Here is a 27,412-nt window from a genome sequence, read left to right on the forward strand (position 1 = left end):
CCTTTGTTTTTAATATTAGCCCGAATGTTTTTTATTAGGGGGAAAAAGAAAAGTATTTAGAAGCAAAATCAATGGAAATTACAGGCCGCCCATGTTGACTGTACCCCGGTTTGGGGGTTTGACCCGGGACTCTTTTGGTCTTTGATAGTTGCTAGAAATTATCTGTTCGTGTTTGTGCTTTGAATTTCAACAAAACCAAAGCTCTAACGTCAAGAAATTGCAAAATATAGTCAACGCTATGTCGGTTGGTAAGTTTCCTCTTCTTTTTTTCTTGGTTCTTTTTCTTTTCTTTTCTTTTGTGAATCCAAAAGAGGAAAATACCATGAAAGGATTAAGAGAATGAAGAGCAAATTCTTGTCCAGGTGGCCAGGTGTTATTTTGATTAGTTCATTGTTAAAATGAGATCAAAAGATTTACATTCGACTTAGCGATTTAGAAAAATATTTTGGTGAATGTTGTTCGCTCACTAATTTAATGCTTTGTTTTTCAAAAGACGCTACTCATGGTTACGCCCGAAACTACTTAGGACATCGCTAATTTAATGATTTGTTTTTCAAAAGTGCCTACTCATAATCACGACAAGGTAGTACTTGTTAGCGGGGAAGTGTTGAGGAGGTGCTTTGCTTTTACTAAATTTATTGCTTTATTTTTAAAAGTGGCTACTCATGGTCACGCTCAGGAAGGGTCTAAACAGCAGGAACTATAAGACCAAATGAGTCATAATTTAACTCAGTTCTACTAGCACATTAGTAATTTTTAAGGCGGCTAATACTAATTACACTTATGTGAGTGATTCTCTATTGCAGAAAGTCTAACCCACGTCCTAATACATGCCCAACTTCATAGACATTTTCTTGAGACTACTGAACTACCACCACAGATAGTAATAAAGCATTTTTTTAAGCTGACGTAAGCATTTTGGATAAGCGTATAGATAAATTTAAAATAAAAAAATAAATAATTAATTAGAATGAAGAGCACACTGATGTGCCGAATTTGAATAGACGCTCATGGTTTAAGAATTTTGCAACCACTCACTTTTTCTTTTTCTTTTTCTTTTTCTTTTTCTTTTTTCTTTTGGGTTTTTGGCGTTGTACGTCCAATATTTGAATATAAAACCTATCTCAACCTCTCTCCAATCCATTCCAATTCTGCCAAAATCAGGATCTCCTACCGCCCATCAAATGGTGAAAGAGAAATCAACGCTTTCTGTTCCACTCTTATTTTAAAATCCAAGTTTGGAGAAGTAAAAGACAAATGTATTACAATCCAACAGCAGCCTTGTGTCATCTATAGGGATTTAATAAATGTCGGTATGTCAACAGTAATTCTAAATACACAACTCTCATTTTATCTCCATATTATTGGAGATGTAAATGTGTCCATTAGCTTTTGAATTTTTCTTCTTCTTTTAGTAAAGACCAATCCAAGGCCTGATGAACACTGTAACGTCAACTTAATAATATAAAAGTGAGATGAAAAACGAGTATGCAGGATTACTCGTATGCCAATCTTCAAATCAAAGAAAAATAGAGCAATTTTCCACGGAAATCAACAAAGATAAAGAAAGAGGGGGGTAAAAAAGAGAAGGAACAGGATAACTCTTGCACATCAAGGCACCAAGGTGGTGAACGTGGGTCTCAATTAGGACCTTTTGAGACCTCCTATATTACAAGTATGCTTTAAAGATAGTAGTAAAAAAATTGTTTATGATAAGGACCCTATAACAAACCAATGCCTAGCTTTCAGGTTTTTTGCCCAACAAACTTTAGAAAAGTTGGATCTGCCTATCTATCGTAGATAGAGCACATTTGATTGTCTCTAATATATGATTTTTCAATCCTAATTCAAGAGGATGATAAAGGCTGTTTTGGCTGCTTTAGTCAAGATTTAGGGCCGACTTTTTTGTTTAGGCGAATTAGGCAGTCATTTAAGGGTTCTAGTAGAATAAGCTTCCCAAACAGTAGTAGTATAATTAAGGTCACTTCTATAAAACAAATGTTTAAGGCCCCAATTATTGTGAAAATGTTAATCAATGTTCTCTAATTAAAACCCTAATTATAGTTTTTTTTAATTAAAAAAATACTAATTAAAATATGGAAAAAAAATTCAATGCCCAATATATTAAGACTTTGGAGAAAAAGATAGAAAGCCACGTTCATGATGCACAACACCATTTACCACCTTCTGATCATCTATGTTCCATGTATGGTGAATCACATTCAAAAGACGTAGGGCTCGAGCGTCAGAGCAAGGATCGTGCACACAAGCAGCTACGCCCGCGCGCATAAGAATCAGGCTCGAGTGCACATGCGCTCGAGTGCAACATCAGTGGGATCGATCGCAGAAGTATGATCGAGCGCAACTCCTTGGGATTGAGCGCACCCGTGGTGCCCAGATACGGCCAGACTTCTCATTCCACATAGGATTAGGTTTCCAAAGTCTTAGCTGCATTAAAAGTCATACCTCCGATTTTACTAGGTTTACTAGGGTTTCTAGGTCTCTCCTAAGCCTATAAATAGACCTCAAAGCCTCACAATTTAATATACAATTCCATAGAAGAGAATTTGGAGCTACTTCCAAGAGTCGTTTTCGGTTTATTCTTTTCCTTTTTTTTTTAAATTTATTTTATGATGTCTAGCTAAATACTTTTGTTATGAGCTAAATTGAAGCCCTAATCATGTCTTTTTAGGATTTTAATATTGGAGCCTTTGTGATAATCATATTTTGGTATATTTCAATTGATTATTTTTTGGTTAATTGAATTTCTCATATGAATGTACCTGATCATCATATGCACGTGTTTGGATCTGTTCATTAAGTCAATTTAGATGACCGAATCTTGAGCTTAATAAAGTAACAAAAGAATCTGATCATAGGTTCTTGAATTTATCACATGGGGAACCGTGAGTAGATACCATACCTTAGGATTCATGTGATTGTAGATTTCCATAGATTTATGCTTTCTTAAAAAACAACTTAGTAGATACCATGCTAAATCCTTTAAGAAATAAAATAATTAGAGTAGATACTGTGTCTAATTCGTTGCTTAGGAAAATCAATAACTTAAAGAGTAGATACCATGTCCTTAGGTGGACAAGCATTAAACATACCAGTATGATTGGAACATTGGCATATTGTTATCTTAATTAGTCTAATTAGTAGTTGATGTCAAAACCCTAGCCTTTTTCATTATCTGTATGTCTTTCAACATTGCAAATCTTCGTGGGAATGATTTCATACTTGCATCTTATACTATCGTTCTGATCTTGTGCACTAGCGAGTAAAACGTAGCAGATATTCTCTTATTAATTTGGATAGGTATTTGTTACAACAGTCACCCATTATGATACTACTCTCGCATAAGATTTCTTAACAGTAGAGTTCTAACATAGGATTATGATAATCACGGCTTTAAAACGCGTTGTTATCATGAAGAATGTAAGTATATATATAAGTACATCTCCATCTTCATACTCAGGTAATGTGAAACACCACAACGTTTGTCATGGCAATCACCAACTAGACAGTTGCATTCAACAATTGCGTTACATCCCAATTCACATCCTGCCTTGGTTGCGGGAGCGAATGCGAAATTTATTTTAGTTAACTTTAATTAGGAAAATGCTTCAGAATTTCTTTAAAAATTCTTGTGCTAACAAACATGAAGGTTCCATTATCATGTCACTTCACATATGACCTCACTTGACATTCATATTTCACGTGCTATATCATATTTTTATTAACATTTTGTTGAATTTGTTTAATTGTATGGTATAACTCAATTGCTGTGGTTTCCCTTTTGTAATGATTTTTGTCTAAGAATTACTGAGGCCATGATCATTATGCTTTTCACTTACTACAATTCATTTTGAAAATAATAACTTTTGTAGAGTAATCTACATTATTTAGGTTTAGAAGAGCACGTTTTTCTCATGAATTCTTGAATACACAGAAAATAACGACAAAGAAGAAAAACTCTTTTTTATTTTGCTGTCAATATGTTCATCATTTCAAACGTTACACAAATCCAACACTCATTCATTAATTAGTCTTACATCCATCATGTCTTTTAAAGTTAACAATTCTTGACACTACTCACGAATTCGACATAAATTTATCATGAAATTAAAGAGTTATAGTTGGCGAGTCTGACTCGTTCAATTAAATAAATCAGGTTAGAGTTGACCTATATAATCTTACATCCATACCTTAACACTCAACATAATGGATGACAATTTTTACATAACCTACGAACCCGACAAACCCAATACCAAATTAGACGGTTAGAGTTGAGAGGTTTAACCTGTTTAATTAAATAGGTCAAGTTAAAGTTGGCCTATATAGTCTTATATCCATACCTTAACATAACCAAAACTCAACACGCGAACTCGAATTGCCGCTCCTAAATTGCCCCCAAGATTATTCTCATGATAAAGATCTTTAGGGACAACTTTAAAATCCTCCCTTTTCGACACAACTATAGTTTCTTTGAAAAGTATGATGCTCATAATCTACCAATAAGAATCTTGCCTTCAACCAGAGTTTATTTCTCTTTGCTTGTAACACACAGAAGCCTTCTTTTTCAACTTGTATTATTTCTCACTCTCACACTTTCAATTACACATCTTTTAACATAACACTAAAAATCACTATTCAATAGATATCCATTCAAAATTTAATAATAACTTTTAAAGTCACGTTAAATAATGTGCACTTAATAATGTGAGAGTGAGAATGTGTGTAGCATTTTTTTAAAAAAAATTTCATATATATATAAACTAAATGGTATGGTAGATTTTTTTTTTTTTGAGTTGGTAGAAAAATTCTTGACCGTGAGTGAAAAGATTCTCAACCACCAAATGCTCACCAATGGGCTCAAAATGTCATTGTTAATGAAAACGGACCATTCAATATAATATGCATATTTGTCCATATATGGCTTATAATAAGTACATGGTGCTTATTAAAAAACAAAAACAAAAATTTATAAAGCACCAAACAAATCAACGCAAAGTTCATTGAGAAAAAGACATGAACGATTCCTTTCGTGTCAATTGCGTATCTTTCTCTGTGGGTAATTGGTCAAAGGAAAGGGAAATGTTTTCATCCAAAGAGTTGTTGGGGCTCCTCCTTTTCCTTGTTTATCGTCTAAGACACGATAAAGGAATATCTATCTGAGTCTCCATCCCGAGGAGCCTCATCAAATGGCTTTTTGTATATCTAGGGGGCAAACTCATAAAGATCTAAAGATCTAAAGCAATTTTGGTGCTTTGATTGTTAGTAATTCATATAGCAAATTAATGTAAAAGATTCTCTATGAGATCTGCTGACCCAGATACGTGATTAGACCGTTCAAAACTTATTTGGACAGGTGGGTCCATTATATAAATTTACTAATGCTATAAGTAGGACTTTTTTCCCTCTTTTATATTTAGAAAAATTGTAGAATTAGCTCTTGTGGTTTGCCTGATTTGCAATTAGCTTCTTGTAGTATCAAAATTAATTCAGATGTCCCTAAGATATGTCAAAATAATAATTTACTCCCTACAGTCAAAATTTGTTCGCTAACTTAACAGATTATATTAGTGTGATACCTGCTCTATTTAAGTCAGTGTCACACTTTTAAAATTTGTTAAGTCAATAAATGAAATTTGTCTGTATGGAGTAAATTATTTTTTTTGGTATATTTTAAGGGCTTCTGAATTCATTTTGATACCACAATAAACTAATTGCAAATCAGGTAAACCATATGTACTGATTTTGCATTTTTTCCTTTATATTCCCAAATTTAATATAATCAATTACAAATTTAATTATGGTTTTAAAAATCACATCACATTTGGAGATAAGATGAATACAAACACCCTACTTATAGTGTTACTCATATGGATTTTTTCACCGTAATTGTCTAAATTACTAGAGATCTCAATTCAAATCGAGCAAGACCAAGGTTGTTTAGGATTTTGCATACGACCAAGTTTTTTAATGGTTCAGATTTAATTTTACTCTCCTTCATTTCTTATGGCGCACTTAAGCGGAACGGGATTTGCTTATGCGCACGTGTCATCCATCAAATCTTGTTCTTGGATATGGCTTCACGGCAAAGGTAGACATGCTATCATCCGTGACTGTGAGGGCTGTCACCCTCAATTGTAGTAATCAAAGTTTAACAAAAATCAAAGTCAAAAAGGAGGGCTTATTGGGGGATCTACGTATGTCAACTGTAGTTTGATTTGGTTTTGAGGGTGATATAGTTACGTACATACAGTTGGGCTGTTGTTATCGCTCCTCCTACCACCATGAATCAACAAAACTAATCTACCTAATCTCTCCATTATATTAAGAGGCTGTAGACTAAATGAAACCTTCTAGAGAAGACACTCAAATTCAAAACATGTTAGATAAACTTTATTACAAAAATCTTTTAGAGCATTGGTTCAGTGGTCCTAAAAAATTTTTTTTAAAAAATGATCAGGTATATACTCAAACGTAAGTTCAAATTCCGCAATGAAAATAATCTATCTGTGTGATTAGTGTTTTCATCAATGTTCTGAAGGAATTAGATCAGACTATAACTCAATTGAGTTTGAGAAAATACATGCGGTTTCCACTGTCTAGAGGCAACCCAAGTAGAGTAGACACCCTAATCGCCACTTCTATCTTTTTAATTAGGAAAAAATTTATTTAAAAAAAAAAAAACAATTTACGAAGGCATCGCCACTTGTGTTGGTGGTTTAGTGGTCTCAAAGCAATCTCCATGTGGTTCGGCATGCACTGAGGAACAAATTCAAAACTCGAAATGGAAATGGAAATCACTCACTCATGATTAGTGTTATTCACATTGAGTCTCACTGATGCCCCATTGGCACTAGGTCAGGCTATGGCTCAATTGGTCTTAAGAAACCTCTTGCGATTCTTTGTCGTCTAGGCCCATAGCCATAGGCTCCCTTCTGAACAACTCTCAACAGATAGACGCTACCAAGGGCACACCCAAGTAGAGTAACAACAGTTGTTCCCTCCCTCCTACCCTTTTTAATTAGAAACAAAATAAATAAATAAGGTTAATCAAATTTTGTTAAATTACCATTTTTTTCCGTAAGCTTAAACTTTTAGAATAAATAGTGATTTAACATGGTATTAAAGTCAAAGATCCTGGGATCAAACATTGACTCCGTCAATTCACCTCCATTTAAATTAGATATTTCACGTGTTGGGTCTCACCTATTAAAACGAAATTTGAGTTCACGCGTGAGAGAGAGTATTAAAGTAATGATTAAGTAATTAAATTTACATATTCCCATCGGGTTAAACTTTTGGGATCATATGCAGAACTATTTGCTAACATAATTAAGTTAGAAATTGAGTCATTTTCTAATTTCTAACTTTCATGATAGAGAACCAAGTATATTCTCACGTGTGCTAGGAGTGGAGACACACACAAATAAATTCAAGACATGATAAATGAATTCATTAACATGCATGCATGAATGGGTGCCATGCATGGATATATCCAATATATTTCGTATATATATTCCCTTGTAGCAGTCACATCGACGTGATAGGTTAATATTCATCAAAAAAGAATAATATTTTGTTTCTTTAGTTTTACCTCTTTCTTTTTTTTCTATTTTTTTTTTTTTTTCATTCCAATCATGATCTACTTAAGGTTATTCCTGTTTGGAAATCAATTTTATGTAGAACTTGCAAGTTTTCTTGTTATTTTCTTGGATGCTTGATGCCTCAATGGGTAACACTCATTACATTTGACACCATCAATCACAATAATATTTTATAACTAAATCATAGCATAATTTGTAATAGAAAAATTGTACCATTAGCTTACATGTTGCTGTAACAATGCAATGTGACACTACCACGTCAACCATTAAAAAAAAAATTGTACGCTCAAAGAGCACCGCCCTAGTGCCGTTAGAGGTAGTTATGAGATGTTGGCACTGCTCTTGAGTGAGGTCTGGTCCGCTACTACAAATTTCTTTTGTATTGATGTGACACTACCATGTCAATGCATTAGGCCAATTCGTACGTATAGCATTAATTCTTTGTAACATTCTGATCTTTATTACTTAGCTGTCTATTGCTATACTCTTTGTAACATTCTAATCTTTACTACTTAGCTGTCTATTATGCATGATTCAGGACATTTGGAACAATATCTTTAGCTGAGGCTGAAGTGCAGCTAGTCTAGTGTAATAAACAAAAAGAAACAAACAAAATTGTTTAATCAAAAGATTATGAGCACGCCTGCAACCAATCACTTTCAATAATTGTTAATTTAATCATTAATATAAGAAATATGAATCAATTCCAATAAAAAAAATTGAGAATTTAAACAAATAAATTTGAATAAAAGAACAACAAAATAGATCTAAACAAGACAACATAGATTAATGCATTTCACACGCTCATCATAGATGGTGTCTCACTTATTAGTATTTAATTAGAAACAGAAATGAAAATGCACATCATCTTCAAGATTGGGTCTACAACAGGAGTCCATTGTAGGGTTTCTATAATATCAGGAGTTTCAAAATATGACTGAAATAACAGGATTTTTTACAACGATTTTCATTTTACAGTTAAGATTTTGTTTTGTTTTATTTAACAGTGTACATGATACCACGTCATTTGAAAAATTATAATGCCACGTCATTTTAAATATTGACCATAAGTTGATGTGACAACATATTCACCACGTACGTAACAAATTTAATCATTTAACGGTGCACAAACATCCATAAATGCGTGATAACATATTTACCACATGGCGTTGTGTACATCATTTAATCTGTAAAATAAAATCTTGATTATAAAATACTTCCTATTCATTTCAAAGTACCTAACCGGATTGTAACATCAAAACCGTGCCCTCATTGAGCCGTAGCCCATTTTTAATCTTAATAGATTTATTATGTAAATAAGATGTATTTGGTGTTATTCTCCTCCATATTTTTTGTTATTTCTTTTAAATCCATCATTAATTTTGTGGCACCCACATGTTGTTAAACTAATGATTAAGTGATTAAATTTACCTTTTCCTATTAGTTTAAACTTTTGGGATAATTGGTAATTTAACTTGGTATTAGAGTCAAAGTTCATGGGATCGAACCTTAACTCTGTCAAATCACCCCGCATTTAAATTAAATATTCCACGTGTTGGGTCTCACTTATTAAAAGAGAATTTGAACCCACACCTGAAGGAGAGTGTTAAATTAATGATTAAGTGATTGTCTGACGAATTCAATACTGAATTTATTTTATCTTTTATAAACGTTGTCATTTTGTATGACAACAAACATATACCTAAATAAATTGTCTCTTTCCGATCCCTAAAGAGATCATTTGTCATTTTTATTCTACCTCTTTAGTAACGCCAAGGGCCAATTGGCCAAAAAATATACTACACATCGGCCAATGGGTCCCATTCTTGGACTTGGCTTGATGCCAAAAAATCAAACCATGTCACCGCTCGTGCGGTGCGGCCGTCACCCTCAAACGTACGACTCTTGATTGTCAACTTTCTTGCAATAATTATATGTTTAATTAGCGTATATTGGAGATGTTGTCTTCATCTTATTGTATTGATTCAATTTACCTAAAATAAATACTATCAATTTTTTTTTTTATATTAATAAAAATTATGGTAATAAGCCTTTAAATTAGTAGGTTGTGGTGCTTCATAAACTTTCAAGAAAAAAAAGGTTCAAAATACATAATAATTTTCATTAGAAACATGAAAAAAAAAATATATCTGATTATTTTGTAGGAGAACTTTTTTTCTTTGGGCTTCATTTGTTTTCGCGTAAAATGATTTTAAAAAAATAATTTTCATATTTTCTAGTGTTTAACAAATAATAATAATAATAAAATTAAACAAGCTTGTTTAATTTTCGTAAAATGGTTTTCATTTTTTTAAATCGTAAATCGCTTTTTGAGTTTGAGCTTCTCTTTCTTAAATTAACAAAATTCATTAGACTTCTGCCGGACCACTGTCGTAGGTTGCCGAATGTTTTCAACCGTCACTCATTTTTCGAACGAGCCAAACACCAAAAAATATTTTTTCTAAAAAATAATTTCGTTGAGAATGCAGGAGTAGTCTAGTGTATTCTACCTTAACTAACTGAACACACAATAATAATAAAATTTAATGGACTAATTTTATTTATATATAGGGTGAAATACGATCGATCTTCCTTGCATGCTCAATAATTTATTATTATTTTTTTGGAAGTGGCATGTCCAATAATTAGCACAACCCATTATGGCCAAAAACAGAAAGTAAATGACTAGGCTAATCCACATAATAATAAATAAATCCAACATAAACGATAAGCATTTGAAGGTGAGCCATTTGTCTATCAATACAATACATTATACATATGAAAATAATTTCATCATAATTCTTAATTTGCCGGCCAATAATAAGAAAGAATATATTGCATGCGTTTGACTGAGAAGGTCAACGAAACTATGAAGATGCCAAATCCATCATCCATCCCATTCTTTGCTCATGATTATATAAATCCAATCCCTCTTTGACTAAACAAATTAACAAAATTGAACGATAACCAACAACATACAAGACAAAGTTATATATCTTTTAATCTCTACTTGAATCTCACCTCACCAACTCTTATCTCTTGCCAAGCATGGCTGCGCCGAGAAATATTTTCAACGAAATTATTTTGTAGAAAAAATATTTTTCAATGTTTAGTTTGTACATAAAATGAGCGATGATGAAAAATGATTATTGACTTTCGATAGTTTTTGGCGGTGGTATGGAAGAGGTTTGTTCGACGTCTGAAGGAAGTTCGGTGGTTTGAGAATGAGAAACTCAAACTCAAAAAATGGTTTACGAAATTTAACATAAACAATTTTTCGAAACTAAAGAAGATTTTTTTTTTTTTTTGTCGAACCGAAAATATTTTCGATTGGACTATTATTTTCGGTCGCACCAAATATTAAAAAATACATAAAATATTTTCCAAAAAATATTTCACACCGAAAAAAACAAAGCCCTAGTTATATTGAATTATTAATTAAATGATTAAATTTATTGCTGGTTTAAGTTTTTGAGACAATTTAATGATTTCACATGGTTTTAGAACAAAAGTACTCTTGAATTCCAACTAACATTGACTTCACAGTTTTATCTCCATGTTAATAATATTAGACGTGTTCGGCCTTAGTTGTTGATTAGAATTTGTACCCATGCATGAGGAAATGTGTTAAAGTATTAAACTTATTATTTCATCTACCTTAATAACAAGTAACATAGCTAATTGGTCACATAGGACTAGCTATTAGGTATATTCATTTTGGCCGGAGCTTAATGGTCAAAGCCAAGTTAGAAAAGCGATAAACCAAAGAGTAATCTTATATATTACACTTTTATTTTATTAGATTGACATAACGGTGCTTGTGGGCGTCTAAAATTTTTTTTTTTTTATGTAATAAAATAGAGGTGAAATTGAAGGTAGAAAGTGATGGTTACCCTAACCCTAAGGCTTAAACCAAAACCAGAAGCTTGGGATTGTGGCCCATTGTAATCAAACCCTGATTAGGGCCGACGTGATTCACATGATTAGATTTGGTGGCGTCCCTCATTGAATTGTCTTAGTCAAATTGCATGTACGACCTTCTAACGTTCTAATTCCTACCCACGTGCACCAATTTACAAGAATATCATGCTCCCTCCTTTTTTCTCTTCCTGCCTGCGGACCATTTTGGTCTTCCAAATGATTTCTCAATTCCCACCAATGGAATGCATTTATGTGATGACTGAGGACCAAAATAATTTAATATGTCATGAGTGCAAAATAAAGAAATTTAGTAAATATATTTGCATGTTCATTAGCTTAAATGTTTAAATATGTATATTAATGCACGAATTCCTTAAGTGATTCTCTCCCTAACATAATCTCTTATGTAATAATCACCATAAAATGCATCCATGCTGATTTATTCACGCATTGATTGTCGGAACGAAACTTTTTGAAATAGGATCCTCTTCATTTTAAATAAAATGGATAGTATCTGGTACGTTGGTATTTTTTAGAGGGGTAAAATTGTATTTTAATTTTTTTTTAACAATTTTACCCCTCAAAAATATATTAACCGGATAATCTCTATTTCAAATGAAATAGAGAGGATCTTTTATTGAGATAATTAAAGCATAAATGAAATGGTACGTCTAATTTTGATAGGGGTGATCAAATCTAATTTTAGGACTATATATATATATATATGCAAAATCATATATAACTAGTTTATTTCGATGAAAAATGTTTTCATAAACGAAATCAATTTTCAGAAATAATGATTTTCCATGGAAAATTATTTTTAAAGATCACCTGGCACCGCTGTTAGCTTAGTCCTTTTAAATCATATATAACTATTTTAACGCTTATTTATTTCGATGAAAAATGTTTTCTTAAACGAAATCAATTTTCAAAAATAATGATTTCCCATGGAAAATTATTTTTAAGGATCACCTGGCACCGCTGGTAACTTAGTCATTTTTGAGCATTTCACAAAATAATCTTTCACCCTCGGGCATCACTTCCGCTGATTTCAATTCAGCATTTGGCTCGTACAAAAAATAGCAATGGCAAAAATGGAACCGAAAATATTTTTGGTTCAACTATTATTTTCGGTCACACAAAAAGCCAAAAAAATATTTTAAGTCGAAATAAACGGAGCAACATATCTTGGTTTCATCTCCGCGATAGTTGACGACAAAGCATTCGATGTCATTAGAGAGAACATGAATATTGACAATGGTTTGATTCCTCTTTATCTGATGCATCACTCTATACGTATCAGATTTGAGAAATTAAGCGGAAGATGGACTTGGAAGACTTGGAAGCTTGGAAACCTCGTGAAGTAACGTGGGGAATACTACAACTTCATCAAACGTAAGACATGCGATGATGCTTGTCAGAGCATTTGACGCGCAAATCCTCACGCAATTGCTTCTCAATTTGGGTATAACACCAAGAAGACGATAGTGGGCGTGACTATATTATTGTCATTAACTTCAAATATAGCAAAACGAAAGATTTCTCATCATCAGCAATATATTATATCTACCATATAAAAATGTGCATAAATTAAATATAGACAAAAAAAAAACAAAAACAAAAAAAAGCTCATGCAGAATCTGGATTTCATGTTATTATTGAAAGAGGTGGAGGCAATGGTAATAATAACTTTATAAGGATTGTGAGAGGGGCTCTTCTTTTCGGGCACGAGAGCTCCTTTCACATACCGCTGTCGAAAAAGAAGAGAGCAAGGATAAGAAGAGAAATCCCCAATTTTAGAAGATTCATGTCCGGACTCCGGTTAAGCCTGTTTCATACATTTTATGAGAAGAAACAAAATTTTGAAAGTCCCAAAATGATGTACCTGCAAGAAATTTAGGAAGAATTCTGTGTTACGGGCCTTTCCATGTTAGGTTTATGTAATAAGTTTATATTATTTTAGCATAAGGCGGCTAACCCTAGCCGTATTAGGGTTATGATATTATTTTAATAAGAGTCTCATAACAACTCAGCCCTAGTTTATATTTCAATAAGAGCTGCTGACTCAGCCTTAGCTCTTTTATGTAATATGTAATAGATTATCTATTTAAAAGAGTTATGATATAAATAAAAATATGAAAAGAATTAATCCCAAACCTTGTGTTTGAAAGGTCTAGGTTCTTTAAAATCTAAGGTTTAGGTTCCCTTAAAACTTAATTTATCCCGTTACGAACTTAAATTCGTAACATTCTGTTCAATTGGTTTCAGATTTCTTAGTTTACTTTTTCTTTTTGGGTTCTTTTTCCAATATATATAGACAGTGCAGACAGATGTTATCAGTGGGGTGTGGGGGAGGCTGAGGCTGAGGCCTTTGTGCTTCTGTTGCCATGGTACACATTAGTCATACTTTGAATCTGATCTTCTCTTTATTCTTCCTCTTTGATAGGTACAAGGTAGTTGAGAAGGGAGGAAAAAGAAGAAAATCCCATATTCTTGGATTATTGGATAGGTATAAGGTATAAATCTGATCTTCTCTTTATTCTTCCACTTTTTCACTGGGCTAAGAATGTCTGCTTAACAAATATTTGCCAATGACCAATAACCTGGCCTGGAGACAGGCCCATCATCCACTATTTGCATTAATCTGGGCCCAACATCATCTGAAATTCATCAAGGCAGTCTACCATTCTTTGATAACAGTAACTTTTGGTTTCTATACAGACCAAGGCAGATCAACCAAGTACTAGGCAAGAAATGACAAGCAGAAGACTGTATCTGGGTCATTCATAGCTAGTAGCAACGAATGCCAGAAATATTCTTAGCAAGTAGGCAAGAACTAATCCCAAGAATCAGAATAAAGGCTATTCCTCATAATCAATAACGGCTGGGAAGAGTTGGTTTTTGCATAAAGGGGCATGAGATTTGACATATGAGGAGTGTTACACATTCTTCTAAGTGTGGAGCACTTGATATAGCAGAAAAAAATCACCATTGGATGCTATCTAATTGTAATTTTTACTGTCACATTAAGGAGTAAGCACTTAAGAGTACGTGCATTATTTCTCTTAACATGTAATAATGAAAAAATGCTACGCATACTCTTAAATGCACACACCCTGACAGGATGAATCACTATTAAATTTTAAGTTCAATGGTGATTTTTACTGTCAGGAAATGTGTACTTGAGAGTGTGAAAGAAGCGGCGTTGGAATTCCTAACTTCGTATAGACATACTTTAGCAGAGATTACTGCAACACGGATGGAGAATTAAATAAAACTTAATCATTGATGGGAGTTATTGATACACATCACCACAGAGACTCAATCTTGGTCCTGGAAACAGTTTACATGTTTTGAGATTCATATTAATCGAACTAAACTTTCACAGAAATTCTATCACTTGAATTTCATGTTGAGAACCTTACCCAAAGGTTGATATGTTGTAGGTTGCTTGTTGTCAAATCGAGAAGAGTTAAATTCCTTAGGAGCAGATTCCTCCCGGAGTGCAGCTATAGCAGCCTTTCTCCTTTGCTGCTTCTGTCTTGACCTCCTTAGATGATCCTCAACTGCAGCTTTAGCTTTCTCAGCTAGTTCAGCTCTGCTCACAGCCTGCTCTGCACGATTCCTGAACTCCCCAACTTTCACCATTGCAAGTTCTAACTGTTCCTTCAAATTCTCCAATTCATAGTTATTTTCAACCTTGGTTAACTCACCAGCATCTTCCCCTGATGCTACATGAATGTGATCTGCTTTCTCAGCCTTTCTAATTAGGGACTCATATTCTTTCAATGAAATTTTTATATGCCCATCAGCCTCATCTCTCTTCTCTTCATCTTCTGTTTTCTCTAACTCATCCTTAAGAGTTTCAACAACACACGTCAATCGGCCTACCTCTTCCTTTGAACTATTAAGCTCTACTTTTAACTGATTCAGTTCCATTTCTAATGCCTCAAAGTAAACTGATTGATCCAAGTTCTTTCTCTCATTTACGTCGAAATCTATTCGAAGCTGATTCAAACTGTTTACGGCATCTGAAGCCGATTTCTCAGATGAACCAAGTAGTTCATTTGCTTGCTTGAGTTCCAACTGAACCATTTCATTCTGCTTTCTCATATCTTCCAACTGCATTTGTGCTTGAACTGCCGCTGCTGTAGCTAACTCTATCTCAGCATCTTTCTCAGACAATACTGCAACCTTCTCTTTCTCTGCTTCAACAGCAGCAAGTCTTGACTTAACAAAAGCTTCACTCAGCTCTGAGACGCGTCCTAGAAGCTCTTCCGCCCTTTCCTTTTCCATGTCGGCAGCTGTTTCCATCAATTTTGCTTGTGCCATGGCCTTGAGGTTAGAATCTCTGGCAATAGCAACCTCTGATTCCATGCTAAGCAGTTCTTTTTGTGCAGCCTTTAACTCACTCAGAACATGTGCAAGTTGCTCTCGTATATTATTAGTTTCCAGTAGGCAGTAGTTGATCAGCCATCTCCTTCATCTTGGAATCAAGTTCTCGTATTTGAGTTTTGGCCTCTCTACATTCATCAATAAACATATCTCTCTCAATCTCTGTGTTCCTCAGCAGGTTGAAATGTTCATCAGCTCTTTTCTGGTAGTGCTCAAGCTTAAGAAGGGCTTGCTTGCAAGCACCATCCATGGCTTCCAGTTGCACCTTGTAGTTTGCCAAATCCTTAAAAGGTGAAAGAACAAACCAAACAAGAGAAGTCATGACAATTGCACAGGAATAGAATTAATTAGTTCAGGACTCAGTTCTACCAGAAAAAACATGTTCCAATATCTACTAGGGCAATAAGAACATGAGTTTTATGCAGTTCAATTGTATTTCAGAATTATCACTTGTCGCAAAAGTCTAAACTGATGTAACTATTAATTTGACTCGTTGAACTTATGATCAAGTCAGCACCCAATACAATCAAGTATTTATAATTCTGAACATTTAGTTCTTACATTGCTGCTAGTAGGGCTGGATTTCCTCTGATCACCTTTCTCACCAAACAAGGAGAGAGCAACTTGGACTGGTTCAATTGGTTTGGTATCAATCTCACCCATCATATTTAGCAAACCAGTTGTACCCTCGTAAACTCCAAAAAGAGCAATCTGCAATTGATGTAAATCACAATTAGTTAAATCATCATTTATCCCCAAAAAAAATTAAGATAAAAGTATTAATTTAATCATTTAATTTATATTCTAATACTCATTCTCACGTGTAAGCTCAAATTTGCCCAATATATAGACCATTTAATTTAAATCAATACTTATCCTAAAAACTAAAGTATTAAATATATTAAAGAAAGAGAGAGAAAGAGAGCGGAAGCACATAAGAACTATATTGTATTAAGTATGATTGTGATGTATAATTAACATTACAAATACCTCTATTTATAGAGAGGCCATGAGTGATAAGCAAGAAACCTTAACTAATCAAGGTAGGGAATAAACCCTAATAGGAAAAATACTAACATAGAAACATAATAATATAAAATATTCTAACATTATCTAACCAAAGAAGCCATTGCTGCCTTCTAAACAGGAAATAGTAAGATTCATCAAAGGGGCTTCAGGGGCTTCTATTAAAGCAGAAATGAAAAGGGTGTCTTGCTCAGAAAAAAATAAAGATAATTAAAAGGGGTGTCTAGCAATATATAGCTTCTCTACATGAACAAACAGATCAGAAAAATGGTTTCAAATCTTATAAAAGACATAAAATTTAAATAGTAACCCAGTTTTAAAAACTATCAAGATAATTAATACAAAAAATGGCAGTAAAGTAACATAAACTACATAAAATTAATTAAACCTCAGAACCATACCAATTTCTCTTATTTTCCCAGTTTTGGGAAAACGAAGAGAGGAGGAAGCAGAAGAAATTTGATATGCAAAGACGAGGGGCGAAAATGAAGCTAGCTTCTTCACTGTTCTCTGAAACTCTTTCATAATTTATGTTATGGTTTGTTTGTTTTTTGGAGAAATCGAGGTGGTGGGTTTTGTCAGAATCGAAGATTCCAGGGCTTGAAGGTGAAGATCGATGGGGCTATAACTTGAAGTGATCGACAACATTGTAATGCTACTATTTCTGGTTCTTTTGGCTTTCACGGAAACGTTTTGTTTTGTTTGTTCTTTTGTTTCTGTTTTTTTTTTCCCAGCAACGGTTTGTTTTTTGGCGGGCTTTCTGTGAAGATTCTTGTTCCAAAGCGAGTTAGGGTCGTCTTAATAGAAGCAAACGGTCGTCTTAAGCCGCCTCAACAAGTTTTTTTGGTAGTTTAATTAAGAGGGAAATTGTCCTTTGAGGAAAATATATTAACTTTTTTCAATTTTATTTTGCGTAATTGGGGATGTGTGCTCCTTTTAATTAGAGAGGCTATGTGGGAATGGCTCAATATGGTAACATTGGTGTTATGGGTGTGTTGTTTTTGTTTTTTGTTTGTTGCATTGCTAGCCGTTGGTGATTAATGGGTTTTTATGAGTTGTAGATTAATTGCTCATTACTTTGTGTTAAAATGAATGGAAAAATTTATGGGATTGATTTGAATTGAAGATTCGGTGTTTTCATTTCCATTGTATTTGATGTTTTTGCCTTATGTGTCAAATTTCTATTGAAGGCTGTAAAAGAGAGTTTTACACCACATTCTGATATAATGAGCTCTGTAAGACTGTAACTGCCTAATTTTTTTTTTTTTAAAAAAAAAAAGACAATTTCTTACAAACTGGATTGTAAGAAATACCATTTTTATTTTTTTTTTAAATACCAAATAAAGAAGGGCAAAAAATGGATTGGGTTGCTTAAGACATTTTATCCATTTTTTATTTATTAATAAAAAAATAAAATAAAAAAAGCAAAAGTTAGACTTATATTGGGCAAAAAAGTTGGGCCTTTAACATTTTCCAGTAAAAAAAGTGAAATGAGAGAGAAATATTTTGTATTAAAATAATAGATAGGAAAGTTAAAGTGCTAACCAATGCACTACATACTTAATGTTTAGGGAATATATAAAGTATGAGTATATGTTGCATATAAACATGCTTACGAAAAACTGCTGAGAGTGCTCTAACAACAATAAGGGTAGTAAAAAGAAAAAGAAAAAAAACAGATGGTAAGAATACCTTAAAAATTTATGCTGCCAATCATTCTTACTCAACCGACTCAACCTTTGGACTAGATTCAGAAAATTAATAGAGAAAAACTTAATAGTCTAAAGAGTAAAAGAGAGTATTTACTCTCTAACGTGACACTGAAAATCATTATTAATTAAAATAACAAATAAAAATATATATAACATTCAATAGTAATTTTTATTGCCACGTCAAAGAGTAATCTTTGACTACTCGTGGGTATAGTATTTCTCTAAAAACCTTATACAGGAAAACAGTTTCCCATGATTTGGTTGTTATAACTTATAAGAGATGGAGTGTCATTATTGAAGTTTGTTCTTGAGCTGTCCTTGTCTGCCTTGTCTTACAAAATAATTAAACCTCTTCACTGGCTGAATTGTCTTTTAAGCATCAAACAACTCAACATAAATTATTTGGAAGAGTAAAGCTACATTTAATTTTTATCTATATTTACTTCATCATTAAGCCTCTCAACTAATTTTTATTTTTCTTTTAAAAAAATTAATTAAGAGTTAATTAAATGAATTATATTAATATTGTAAGATAATTATAAAATAAAAATATAATTATTAATATTATTCTTATAAAAAATTATTTATTTTTAGTCTTTCTAAACTCTTACATAAAAGCAATCTCACATTGCTTGCCTTTTTTGTGACGAAATAAAAACCATGTTTACTACTTTTTCTATACTACAGTCTACAGCTCTCGCGACTCAGCAAGAAAATACTACAACAACTACGTCGTTTCGTCTGTTCTATTCAAATTTACCTCCTCTTTGTTGCGGATATCTTTTTTTTTGTGTGTGAGAGTGAGATATTGAGAGGGAGAGAGAGAGAGAGAGATTTGTTGAAGAAGCTCGTTGTTGTTGTTGTTCTTCTTCTTCTTTTCTCAGTGTGAGACTGAGAGGAGGGGAGTGAGAAGCGAGGACTGAGGGAGGGAGAGTGTGGGTGACTTGGGAGAGGCAAATGGAGAAAGCTCTGACAAAAGTTGGGAGCTTTTGGATTTCCAAGAAAGCCAAGGAGGAGATCTCCAACATCACTGAAGACCTCTCAGTGCGTTTTCCCTTATCCAGCTCTGTCTTTTAATTCTTCTTTCTTCTGCTGTTTCAACATTCACTCTTGCATTCTTGATTCTTGATTCTTCTCAATTTTTCTCTTCCTTTCTGGTTTGTGACCTTTATTTGCATAATGCTGCTTGATACAACGTACCCACTTGATAATTTTCAAGATCTCGCATACTATTGTCAAGAAATTGAAGAAAAAGAAAGCAAAATTGGACAAGATTTTTCTTAAGGCATGATAAGGATTGAAGAGGGTCGTGGACTCTGTGCCTTTCCTTTAATATTTTTTGGTATTAAGTTGGACTTTGGCTTTCTACTGGTGCTTGTACTTGTAATGGGGGACTACCCATGTGAAGAAAAAAAAATCTTAGTTAATTCTCTTGAATGTATTATTTGATATTGGAAATGTAATAATTTTTGGAAATTGAAAAGCAGTCCAAAACACGGATCTTGAGGTAAAGGGAAAATGGCTTGCCTCATTTTCTTGAATTTCATTCATATCCTCATGCTTCTTTTTTCCATTTTCTTGAGGCTGTCTATTTCTATTTGGTTTTAGCTTATTATTGCTAAAGTTGAAATTTTTATTCCTAAGTGATGCTATTTTTTTATTTTTTTTCTAAAATTTGTCCAAATTGTCTATCAATAACTCGGCTGAAATTAAAGCAAGAGATTACTTTCCACAGTAATTGGATTGATAAATGCGTATCAACTTTGTTTGTGCAGCATGCCTCATGATCTCTGTAATACTTCAGTCCCATATTAGGAATATGAAAAAAATCTCACATAGGATGGGTGATTTATAAAGATAGTCATGGGTGCTAAGTCCCACATTGCCTAGTTACTAGGTGAGACTGCGTTTTATAATGAATTTTAGGGAAGCTCCAAATTGATTAGTCCTTTAAGGACAATAGCGCAGATATGGCTAGCACTTTTTCCTGAGTCGTTACAATCTCAATGTCATGCTTAATTCATCTTCTTGGTTTTGCCACTCTCTCTCTTTTTAGTTGTACATATGATTTTTGGTTGTGAATTCTATCAATGTGGTAACCCGATTAGCTTTGACCCATCTGACCATCCTTTTAAGATTAGTGTAATTGAACATCATAGAGGTGGGGTTGGGCGGAGGGGAGAGCTGGGGATTTTGTTGTAGGAGATGATGCTAAAGTGTAGTCCACATTAATAGTCCTATATATTCTTGGATATGTCTTCTTAATAAAATTAGAGGTTCGAAGGTATAATGGAGTTCTACCATCTTGTGCATGTAATTACATCACAGAACTATATAATAACTTAAAATGTTTATAAAACCATCCAGTCGCAAAACAAAACTCTATATAAAACACATTCCATACTAGGAGGTCTTCATTAATTGATATCTATGATTATATTTTTGGGAGAGAAACGTCTACTTATCATTATCTGGGCTTTTTTTTTTTTTTGAAAAAAAAAAAAAAAAACTTGTAATAATATTAGAATGACATTGTTAAAACTACCGTGAAGTGTATAAACTAGGAGACTAACTTCTGGCCTCTAGAATTCAGTTTTTTTCTTTTATTAATTGAAAAACTTGCTATAGACAGTAAAGAAGGCATTAATTCTTTTGGCATTTTATATATGGAAAAGTAAATCAATACAAACATTGGAGGCTTCTTTCCCCTCTTCCTTGTAATTTGCAGCCAAATCAACATATATGGTGCCATGTGAGAGGTTCAAAATGATTTTATCATCACCATGTGCATTAGAGTTGCTTCCTTGCAGCAATCATATTAACATGTCTTGTGCTTCTTTTAATACATATCTACCAAAGTTTTCAAGTATTTAATCTTGGTATTATGAAATCATTATGCATAAATATTTTCTGCATCATGGTTTGCTTGTATATAAAGTTTTTATAGCCAGTTTCTATAATCATTTTGGTCCATTTTCTGCATCATGATTGAGTTGTACGTAAAGTTTTTATAGCCAATAGTCATCTCTATGCATGTTGGCAAAGTATTGTGTTTGTTTAACAGGACAGTCCTTTTATGAGGCAGATAAACCAGAATATTCTAAAATAATAGGTGAGCTTAAACTGCAGAAATCATTTGGTGGTAGCATCTTCATTGGAGGAATAAAACCTACCATCAGATTCAGCATCTAATTTTAAACATGATCATAATGAAAATGAAAGCAGATGACATTTTTTAGGCTATATGTTTGATAATGTGGTATATACTTGTAGATAACTCGTACTTCAACTTTTTAACTATATGTTTCTTTTTCTTTTTTCTTTTTGGCTTTCATGATTCCAGTCTCTTTCAAATACGGTTGAAGAGAAGGCAAAATGGATATTCAACAAACTAAAAGGTAGGGAGCCTTTTTGGTTTTTTTCTTTTTTTTAACATGAATCAGTTTAAGTAATCGCAATTTGCTAGGCCATAACCATGGTTGCTATTCCTTCTTGATTTTCTTGGGATTCCTTTCATATACAGATTACTATGTATCTTTCAAATAAGTTCTTTGAGTATTAGTTCCTCATAGAATTCATACATTTTTATATTTGGTAAAGATTTAGGATCCGTCTATCTTTAGAAAATGATTTTTTTTTTTTTTTGACATGTCCACACAAGAGGTGGGGAGGAGGGATTCAAATTAGTGACCTCAACTTCATGAGACATGGCCCCCATCTGATTAAGCTACCCCTTGGGGACATCTTTAGAAAATGATTAGGATGTGTATATCTTTATTAAAGGCTGGACTGATATATTTTTTTGTCCTCAAGGGTAGCTCAATCGGCTGGAAACCACGCTTCATAAAGCAGAGGCCGCTAGTTCGAATTCCCCCTCCCTCCTCTTGTGTGGACATGTCAAAAAAAAAAAAAAAAAATGCCCCTTTTTGACAATAGTGGATTTCGAAGGCCCTAAACTTTCTGATTATTTTGCTTTCCTCATCAAGCAAAGTTTGTCTCTCAGCTTTCCCTCTAATCCTCAATTCCTCATGTTCTTTTTGTGCGTATGCTCCTAAAACTCATAAGTTGAGTGCACTTACATCAGAGCAGCTTTGGAGCAACTTATTTGTAGGTGGCTCACACACACACACACAACAACATATTGACTCGTGCAGGGCAGAGTTCCATCATTAAATGAAGTCTCCTTAGGGTCTCTCAAATGAACATCATTCAATGTGTAAATAGTATTACTGAATTCCTCTAGACATAAAAACAGTAATTTGGAGATCTCCACTTTTATGAGGGAATTTGATTTTTTGCATTTTTCCCACTAGTTATCATTCTTCTTCTTTGCAAACCCTTTAGAACGCTTGTCCCTCAACCTCTTTCACTAAATTCAGTAAAATACTGTCACAAAAACTAGGATTTTAGTGGTAGTTGGAATGCTCTCTCTTAGCTTTGAGCAGGTGCTTGTTTCTAGTCTGGATAATGTTTTTGAACTCTTCTGCCTTACAGCTGGATTGGTTGCTGTTTGGCTCATTATGTGTCATTTGACTCCCGATTCATAAGTATTAGTGTGATAACCATAATGAAATGATGCATAGATACTTGGTGTTTACTGTCTGCTCCACAACTATTTCATGTATCTTGGTTGGTCTTTCTCACAAAGCACATATTTGTGGCTATCAAGGCTCAGCAAATTTGGCAACAATTCCCGTAATCGACTATATCTTTTTGATGCCATATTTTATTAAAGATATCTACATCACAAGCATGTGTTCTCAGAAATTCATGAAGCTTAACCACTTACAGGTAAGCCATTGAAAGAGTTGCCAGATCTCCTCCGAGAGTACAACCTTCCTCCGGGGCTCTTCCCCCGGAACATAACATGTTATGAATTTGATCAATCAAAGTCCAAGCTCATAGTGTATTTGCCCTCTCCCTGTGAGGTGGGCTTCAAGGATTCATCTGTTGTAAGGTACGCTACTCGCGTTAAAGGGACATTATCAAGGGGAAAGCTCACTGGAATTGAAGGAATGAAAACAAAGGTTCTGATGTGGGTGAAGGTCACCAGTGTGGCTGTCGAAAGCTACAAATCTGACAAAGTGTGGTTCACTGCCGGCGTAAAGAAATCAAGGTCCAAAGATGCCTATGAAATGCCTAGCAATGCCATTAAAGTAGAAGAATTTTGAGGTTGTTACTGTAAACTTTTGTACCAGAATTATGCTGTGCATGAACTCATTCATTATCATTGTTACTCGTATAAAAATGTTGCATATGTTGATAGCTTGAGAAAAATGAAGCTTAATAAGTGGCCAGTTCTTTGGAGTTCTTTTGGTAGTTGGTTTTGGGACATCATCATTTCTTATGTATGTTGTCTGCTGCACATTTGTACCAAAGGAATCGATTGAGTTGAACTTGTTCATGGTCAGCTTACATTTGTATTGTTGTATACGCTCTTAAAACATGCAACCTTCCCCAAACCATTTCATGATTAAAATTAAATTTTTCAAATCTAATTGTGTATATGTTACCTTATGATAAATATGATATAACAATCATTTAAAAGTTCTAGATGCCGTGACATTATATCTTCTCAGGGACGTTGGGTTGGCTTAAAACATTGGCAGTTAAGTCTAATATTTTTCACGTAAAAAAGAGTAATTCTATACATCATTCTACATTCTCCCCATCTTACGTGGCGTGGTCCCGGATTACCCAAAAATCATTCTTCATGCACCACCAAATGTTGTTGGACACACCACAAAAGATTGATGGATTAAAAATCCAATATTCAGAGCATAATAAATTACTCAAATAAAAACATCTATAATTTTCCCTATGGACCAACCCAACATCTCAGTGAGCCGCCTATCTCCTCCGCGGGTGACACAATCACAGCCCAAGCCCGTGAAAATATCATAGCGTCCAGCAAACGCTAAGCTCGCTTTATCATCCAAAAAAACCCGACCGCCCACCACATCATCAGAAATCTAACGGTTCCAAGCCAATCCGGGCCCACCATGACGAAACCCTAGAACACCCATATTCACACTCTATATATATAAATTACCTTTGTTCGTCGTCTCCTCCCCGCCTCCGGTGCTCGTCGGTCCGAACCCAAATCGAATCAGTGAGTTGAGAGAGAAAGCGAGAGCGAGTCAGTAGCGAAGCCAGCTATGTCGGACAGTGAGGAGCACCACTTCGAGTCCAAGGCCGACGCCGGAGCCTCCAAGACCTACCCCCAGCAGGCTGGTACCATCCGTAAGAACGGCTACATCGTCATCAAGAACCGCCCTTGCAAGGTCTGTTTGCTTCCTCGGAAAACTCAATTTTCGCCGGAAAAATTTTCAGGCTTCGGAATTAGATTCAAAGATTACCCTTTTGCTTTCAAACAAAATTGTGTTCTCTTAGGTTGATTTGTGGGTAATAGCTGACTCCGCGCAATTTCTTATTTTGGTTCCTATTTTGATTTCGTAGCTTCATATTGATTTTAATCTGGATCTAATTGTCTGATTTGTCCTCTTCTTTTTTCTAGTTGTTCCACTGTTTACTTGTCTATTTGTCTTTTTATGTTTTGACAGTGTTATGTTTGGTTTCTAGTTAGATTTTATGTGGTTTCTGAATCTCCTTTTTGTCATTGTCACTTTATCCATGTTTTAGTGGAGTTCTGCTGTGTTAGAGCTTGTGAGCTGGTGAATGCTCTGGTACACAAGTTTGAGAGTAAAATCGGATGGACTGGTTTCAAATCATGATCTTATTTATTATATATGATTCTTCTGTTACCGAAATCCATTATTTTTTTCTTGAGCTTAGAATATCTGTGGTGTTCAGTACTCGCTCTGTATATGAAAATTTGGCTGTATGATCTTCTTGGTATACTTTTATTGGATCCCTTTTCCAGGAATTGAGGCTTGATATCCTAAGTGTTTTTTTGTGACAGGTGGTTGAAGTTTCCACCTCCAAGACCGGCAAGCACGGTCATGCTAAGTGCCACTTTGTTGGAATTGATATTTTTACTGGCAAGAAACTCGAAGATATTGTGCCCTCTTCTCACAATTGTGATGTATGTAGTAATTTTATTTGTAGTATTATCTCAATTTGATGACCTTTTTTTTCCTAACAAGTTAAGTTCTCTGTATTAAAAGATGTTTGTGTCTGTGTTTGTTTGTTATACAGGTTCCTCATGTCAATCGTACTGACTATCAGCTGATTGATATATCTGAGGATGGATTTGTATGTACAAGTTCTCATTTTTCTTTCATTATTCCTTTGGTTAACTCTATTTTTCACCTGAAATTTGGTTTCTTACTACTTTAAATTCCTTTCAGGTGAGTTTGCTGACTGAAAATGGGAACACCAAGGATGATCTGAGGCTCCCAACCGATGATAGTTTGCTGACCCAGGTTGGTTGAACCTGCATTTCCTTTCCTGAGATGGGTTCTCTTTTTGTTAAATTGCCTTTCTGGAAACATGGTAAATGTAGGGGCATCTATCTTTACTATCATGTATTAAATTGCCCCTGGAAGATGAACATTTGATTATGATTCTACTTTTTCTTATGTTCTGTATGATTGATTATAACTTAGTACATTATTGATGGGTGTGTGTGCACAGATCAAGGATGGGTTTGGCGATGGCAAGGACCTGGTTGTGACTGTGATGTCCGCAATGGGAGAGGAGCAGATTTGCGCTCTCAAGGACATTGGCCCCAAGTAGTTTATTTATATAAATTATTGAAGGACTGTTGTTGCAAATTTTAGCTGGAGATTTTTGTGGGCCTTTATAGCTTGCTTTTCTTAAGACTTGTGGGTATACTGGGTTGGTTGATGTGGATCTGGAACAAAGTTCTATTACCTTTTACTCTTCTGTTATGTTTGATTTAAGGACTTGTGTTCATTATCTACTTTTCCTTGCTTTATTTCTTGATCCATGGGGAATATGAAAGAAAAATTGTAATGGGAAGTGCTTGCCTGCAGAAAAGAGTATAAGAGGCCCCTTGAAATGTGTTGTTGATGTGCTCTTTTCTTAAATTTCCCCGATTTGTGGGATTTGAGAAAATGGGCTTAGAGAAAAAAATTGATATCCTCCCAGGTCTCTTTACCTTTCAGTGTTATAAATTCTTGTTCTGTTCTCCTTCACCTCACCCCCAGCAAAGTCTCAACTATTCTCTCTCTCTTTGGGTTGGGATTTGCCAACTCAATTTATGTGATTAAAACAAGTAAACATAATAATTTCAATTTAGTTTTGGACAAATTATATTTTAATCAAACTAATTGTTACTTAAGTGGCTTAAGCCTAAATAAGTGAATCAATTTTGTTGTTTATAGTCCAACAGCATTAAGCTCTTTTCAATGAATGAATCTTGTGGTTTACAGCCCAAAACTAAAAGCATTAAGCTCTTTCCAATTTCACAGTTCAATGGCAAAAGTCCTCTCATCCATCCTGCAAATAACATGACATAGAAGCAGCTCTATTACTCTTTATCTTAAAATATATTTTTATAAAACATTTTCAATAAAGAGAATCCTATTGGTGTCGTTCCACTGAAAATTTATATGTCAATAATTTTACATCTTTTAAGCGAATCAAAAAATAAATAAATAATTCAAAGGAAAATCAATAATTTTTTCAAGTTAAAATAATATTTTATAAATAGACGCGTAACATTTTTATAAGTTGAATTAAAGGAATACGGATGAAAACTTTCCAGAGAAAAGAACATAAACACCCATGCTTGCCACTGCGACTTCGTAA

The 27,412-nt window shown here is 34.0% G+C and overlaps 2 protein-coding genes and 1 pseudogene across 2 annotated transcripts; 2 read left to right on the top strand and 1 right to left on the bottom strand.

Annotated features, from left to right (window-relative positions):
* Positions 1-14,839: 14,839 nt before the first annotated feature.
* On the bottom strand, positions 14,840-17,068 carry LOC132176492 (uncharacterized; annotated as a pseudogene).
* Positions 17,069-19,462: 2,394 nt separating this feature from the next.
* Positions 19,463-24,086, top strand: LOC132175751 (uncharacterized protein At5g01610). Its single transcript, XM_059587793.2, has 3 exons — positions 19,463-19,720; positions 22,020-22,074; positions 23,468-24,086. The coding sequence occupies exons 1-3, from the start codon at positions 19,634-19,636 to the stop codon at positions 23,845-23,847; spliced, it is 522 nt and encodes a 173-aa protein (XP_059443776.1). The 5' UTR covers positions 19,463-19,633; the 3' UTR covers positions 23,848-24,086.
* Positions 24,087-24,730: 644 nt separating this feature from the next.
* On the top strand, positions 24,731-26,576 carry LOC132175292 (eukaryotic translation initiation factor 5A-2). The gene is made up of 5 exons (XM_059587179.2): positions 24,731-24,960; positions 25,599-25,721; positions 25,835-25,891; positions 25,987-26,061; positions 26,273-26,576. Exons 1-5 carry the CDS (start codon positions 24,835-24,837, stop codon positions 26,372-26,374), a joined length of 483 nt encoding a protein of 160 aa, XP_059443162.1. The 5' UTR covers positions 24,731-24,834; the 3' UTR covers positions 26,375-26,576.
* Positions 26,577-27,412: the final 836 nt, after the last annotated feature.

This window comes from Corylus avellana, chromosome 3 (assembly GCF_965113065.1).
Source record: "Corylus avellana chromosome 3, dhCorAvel1.hap1.2, whole genome shotgun sequence".
NCBI classification, from domain to species: Eukaryota; Viridiplantae; Streptophyta; class Magnoliopsida; order Fagales; family Betulaceae; genus Corylus; species Corylus avellana.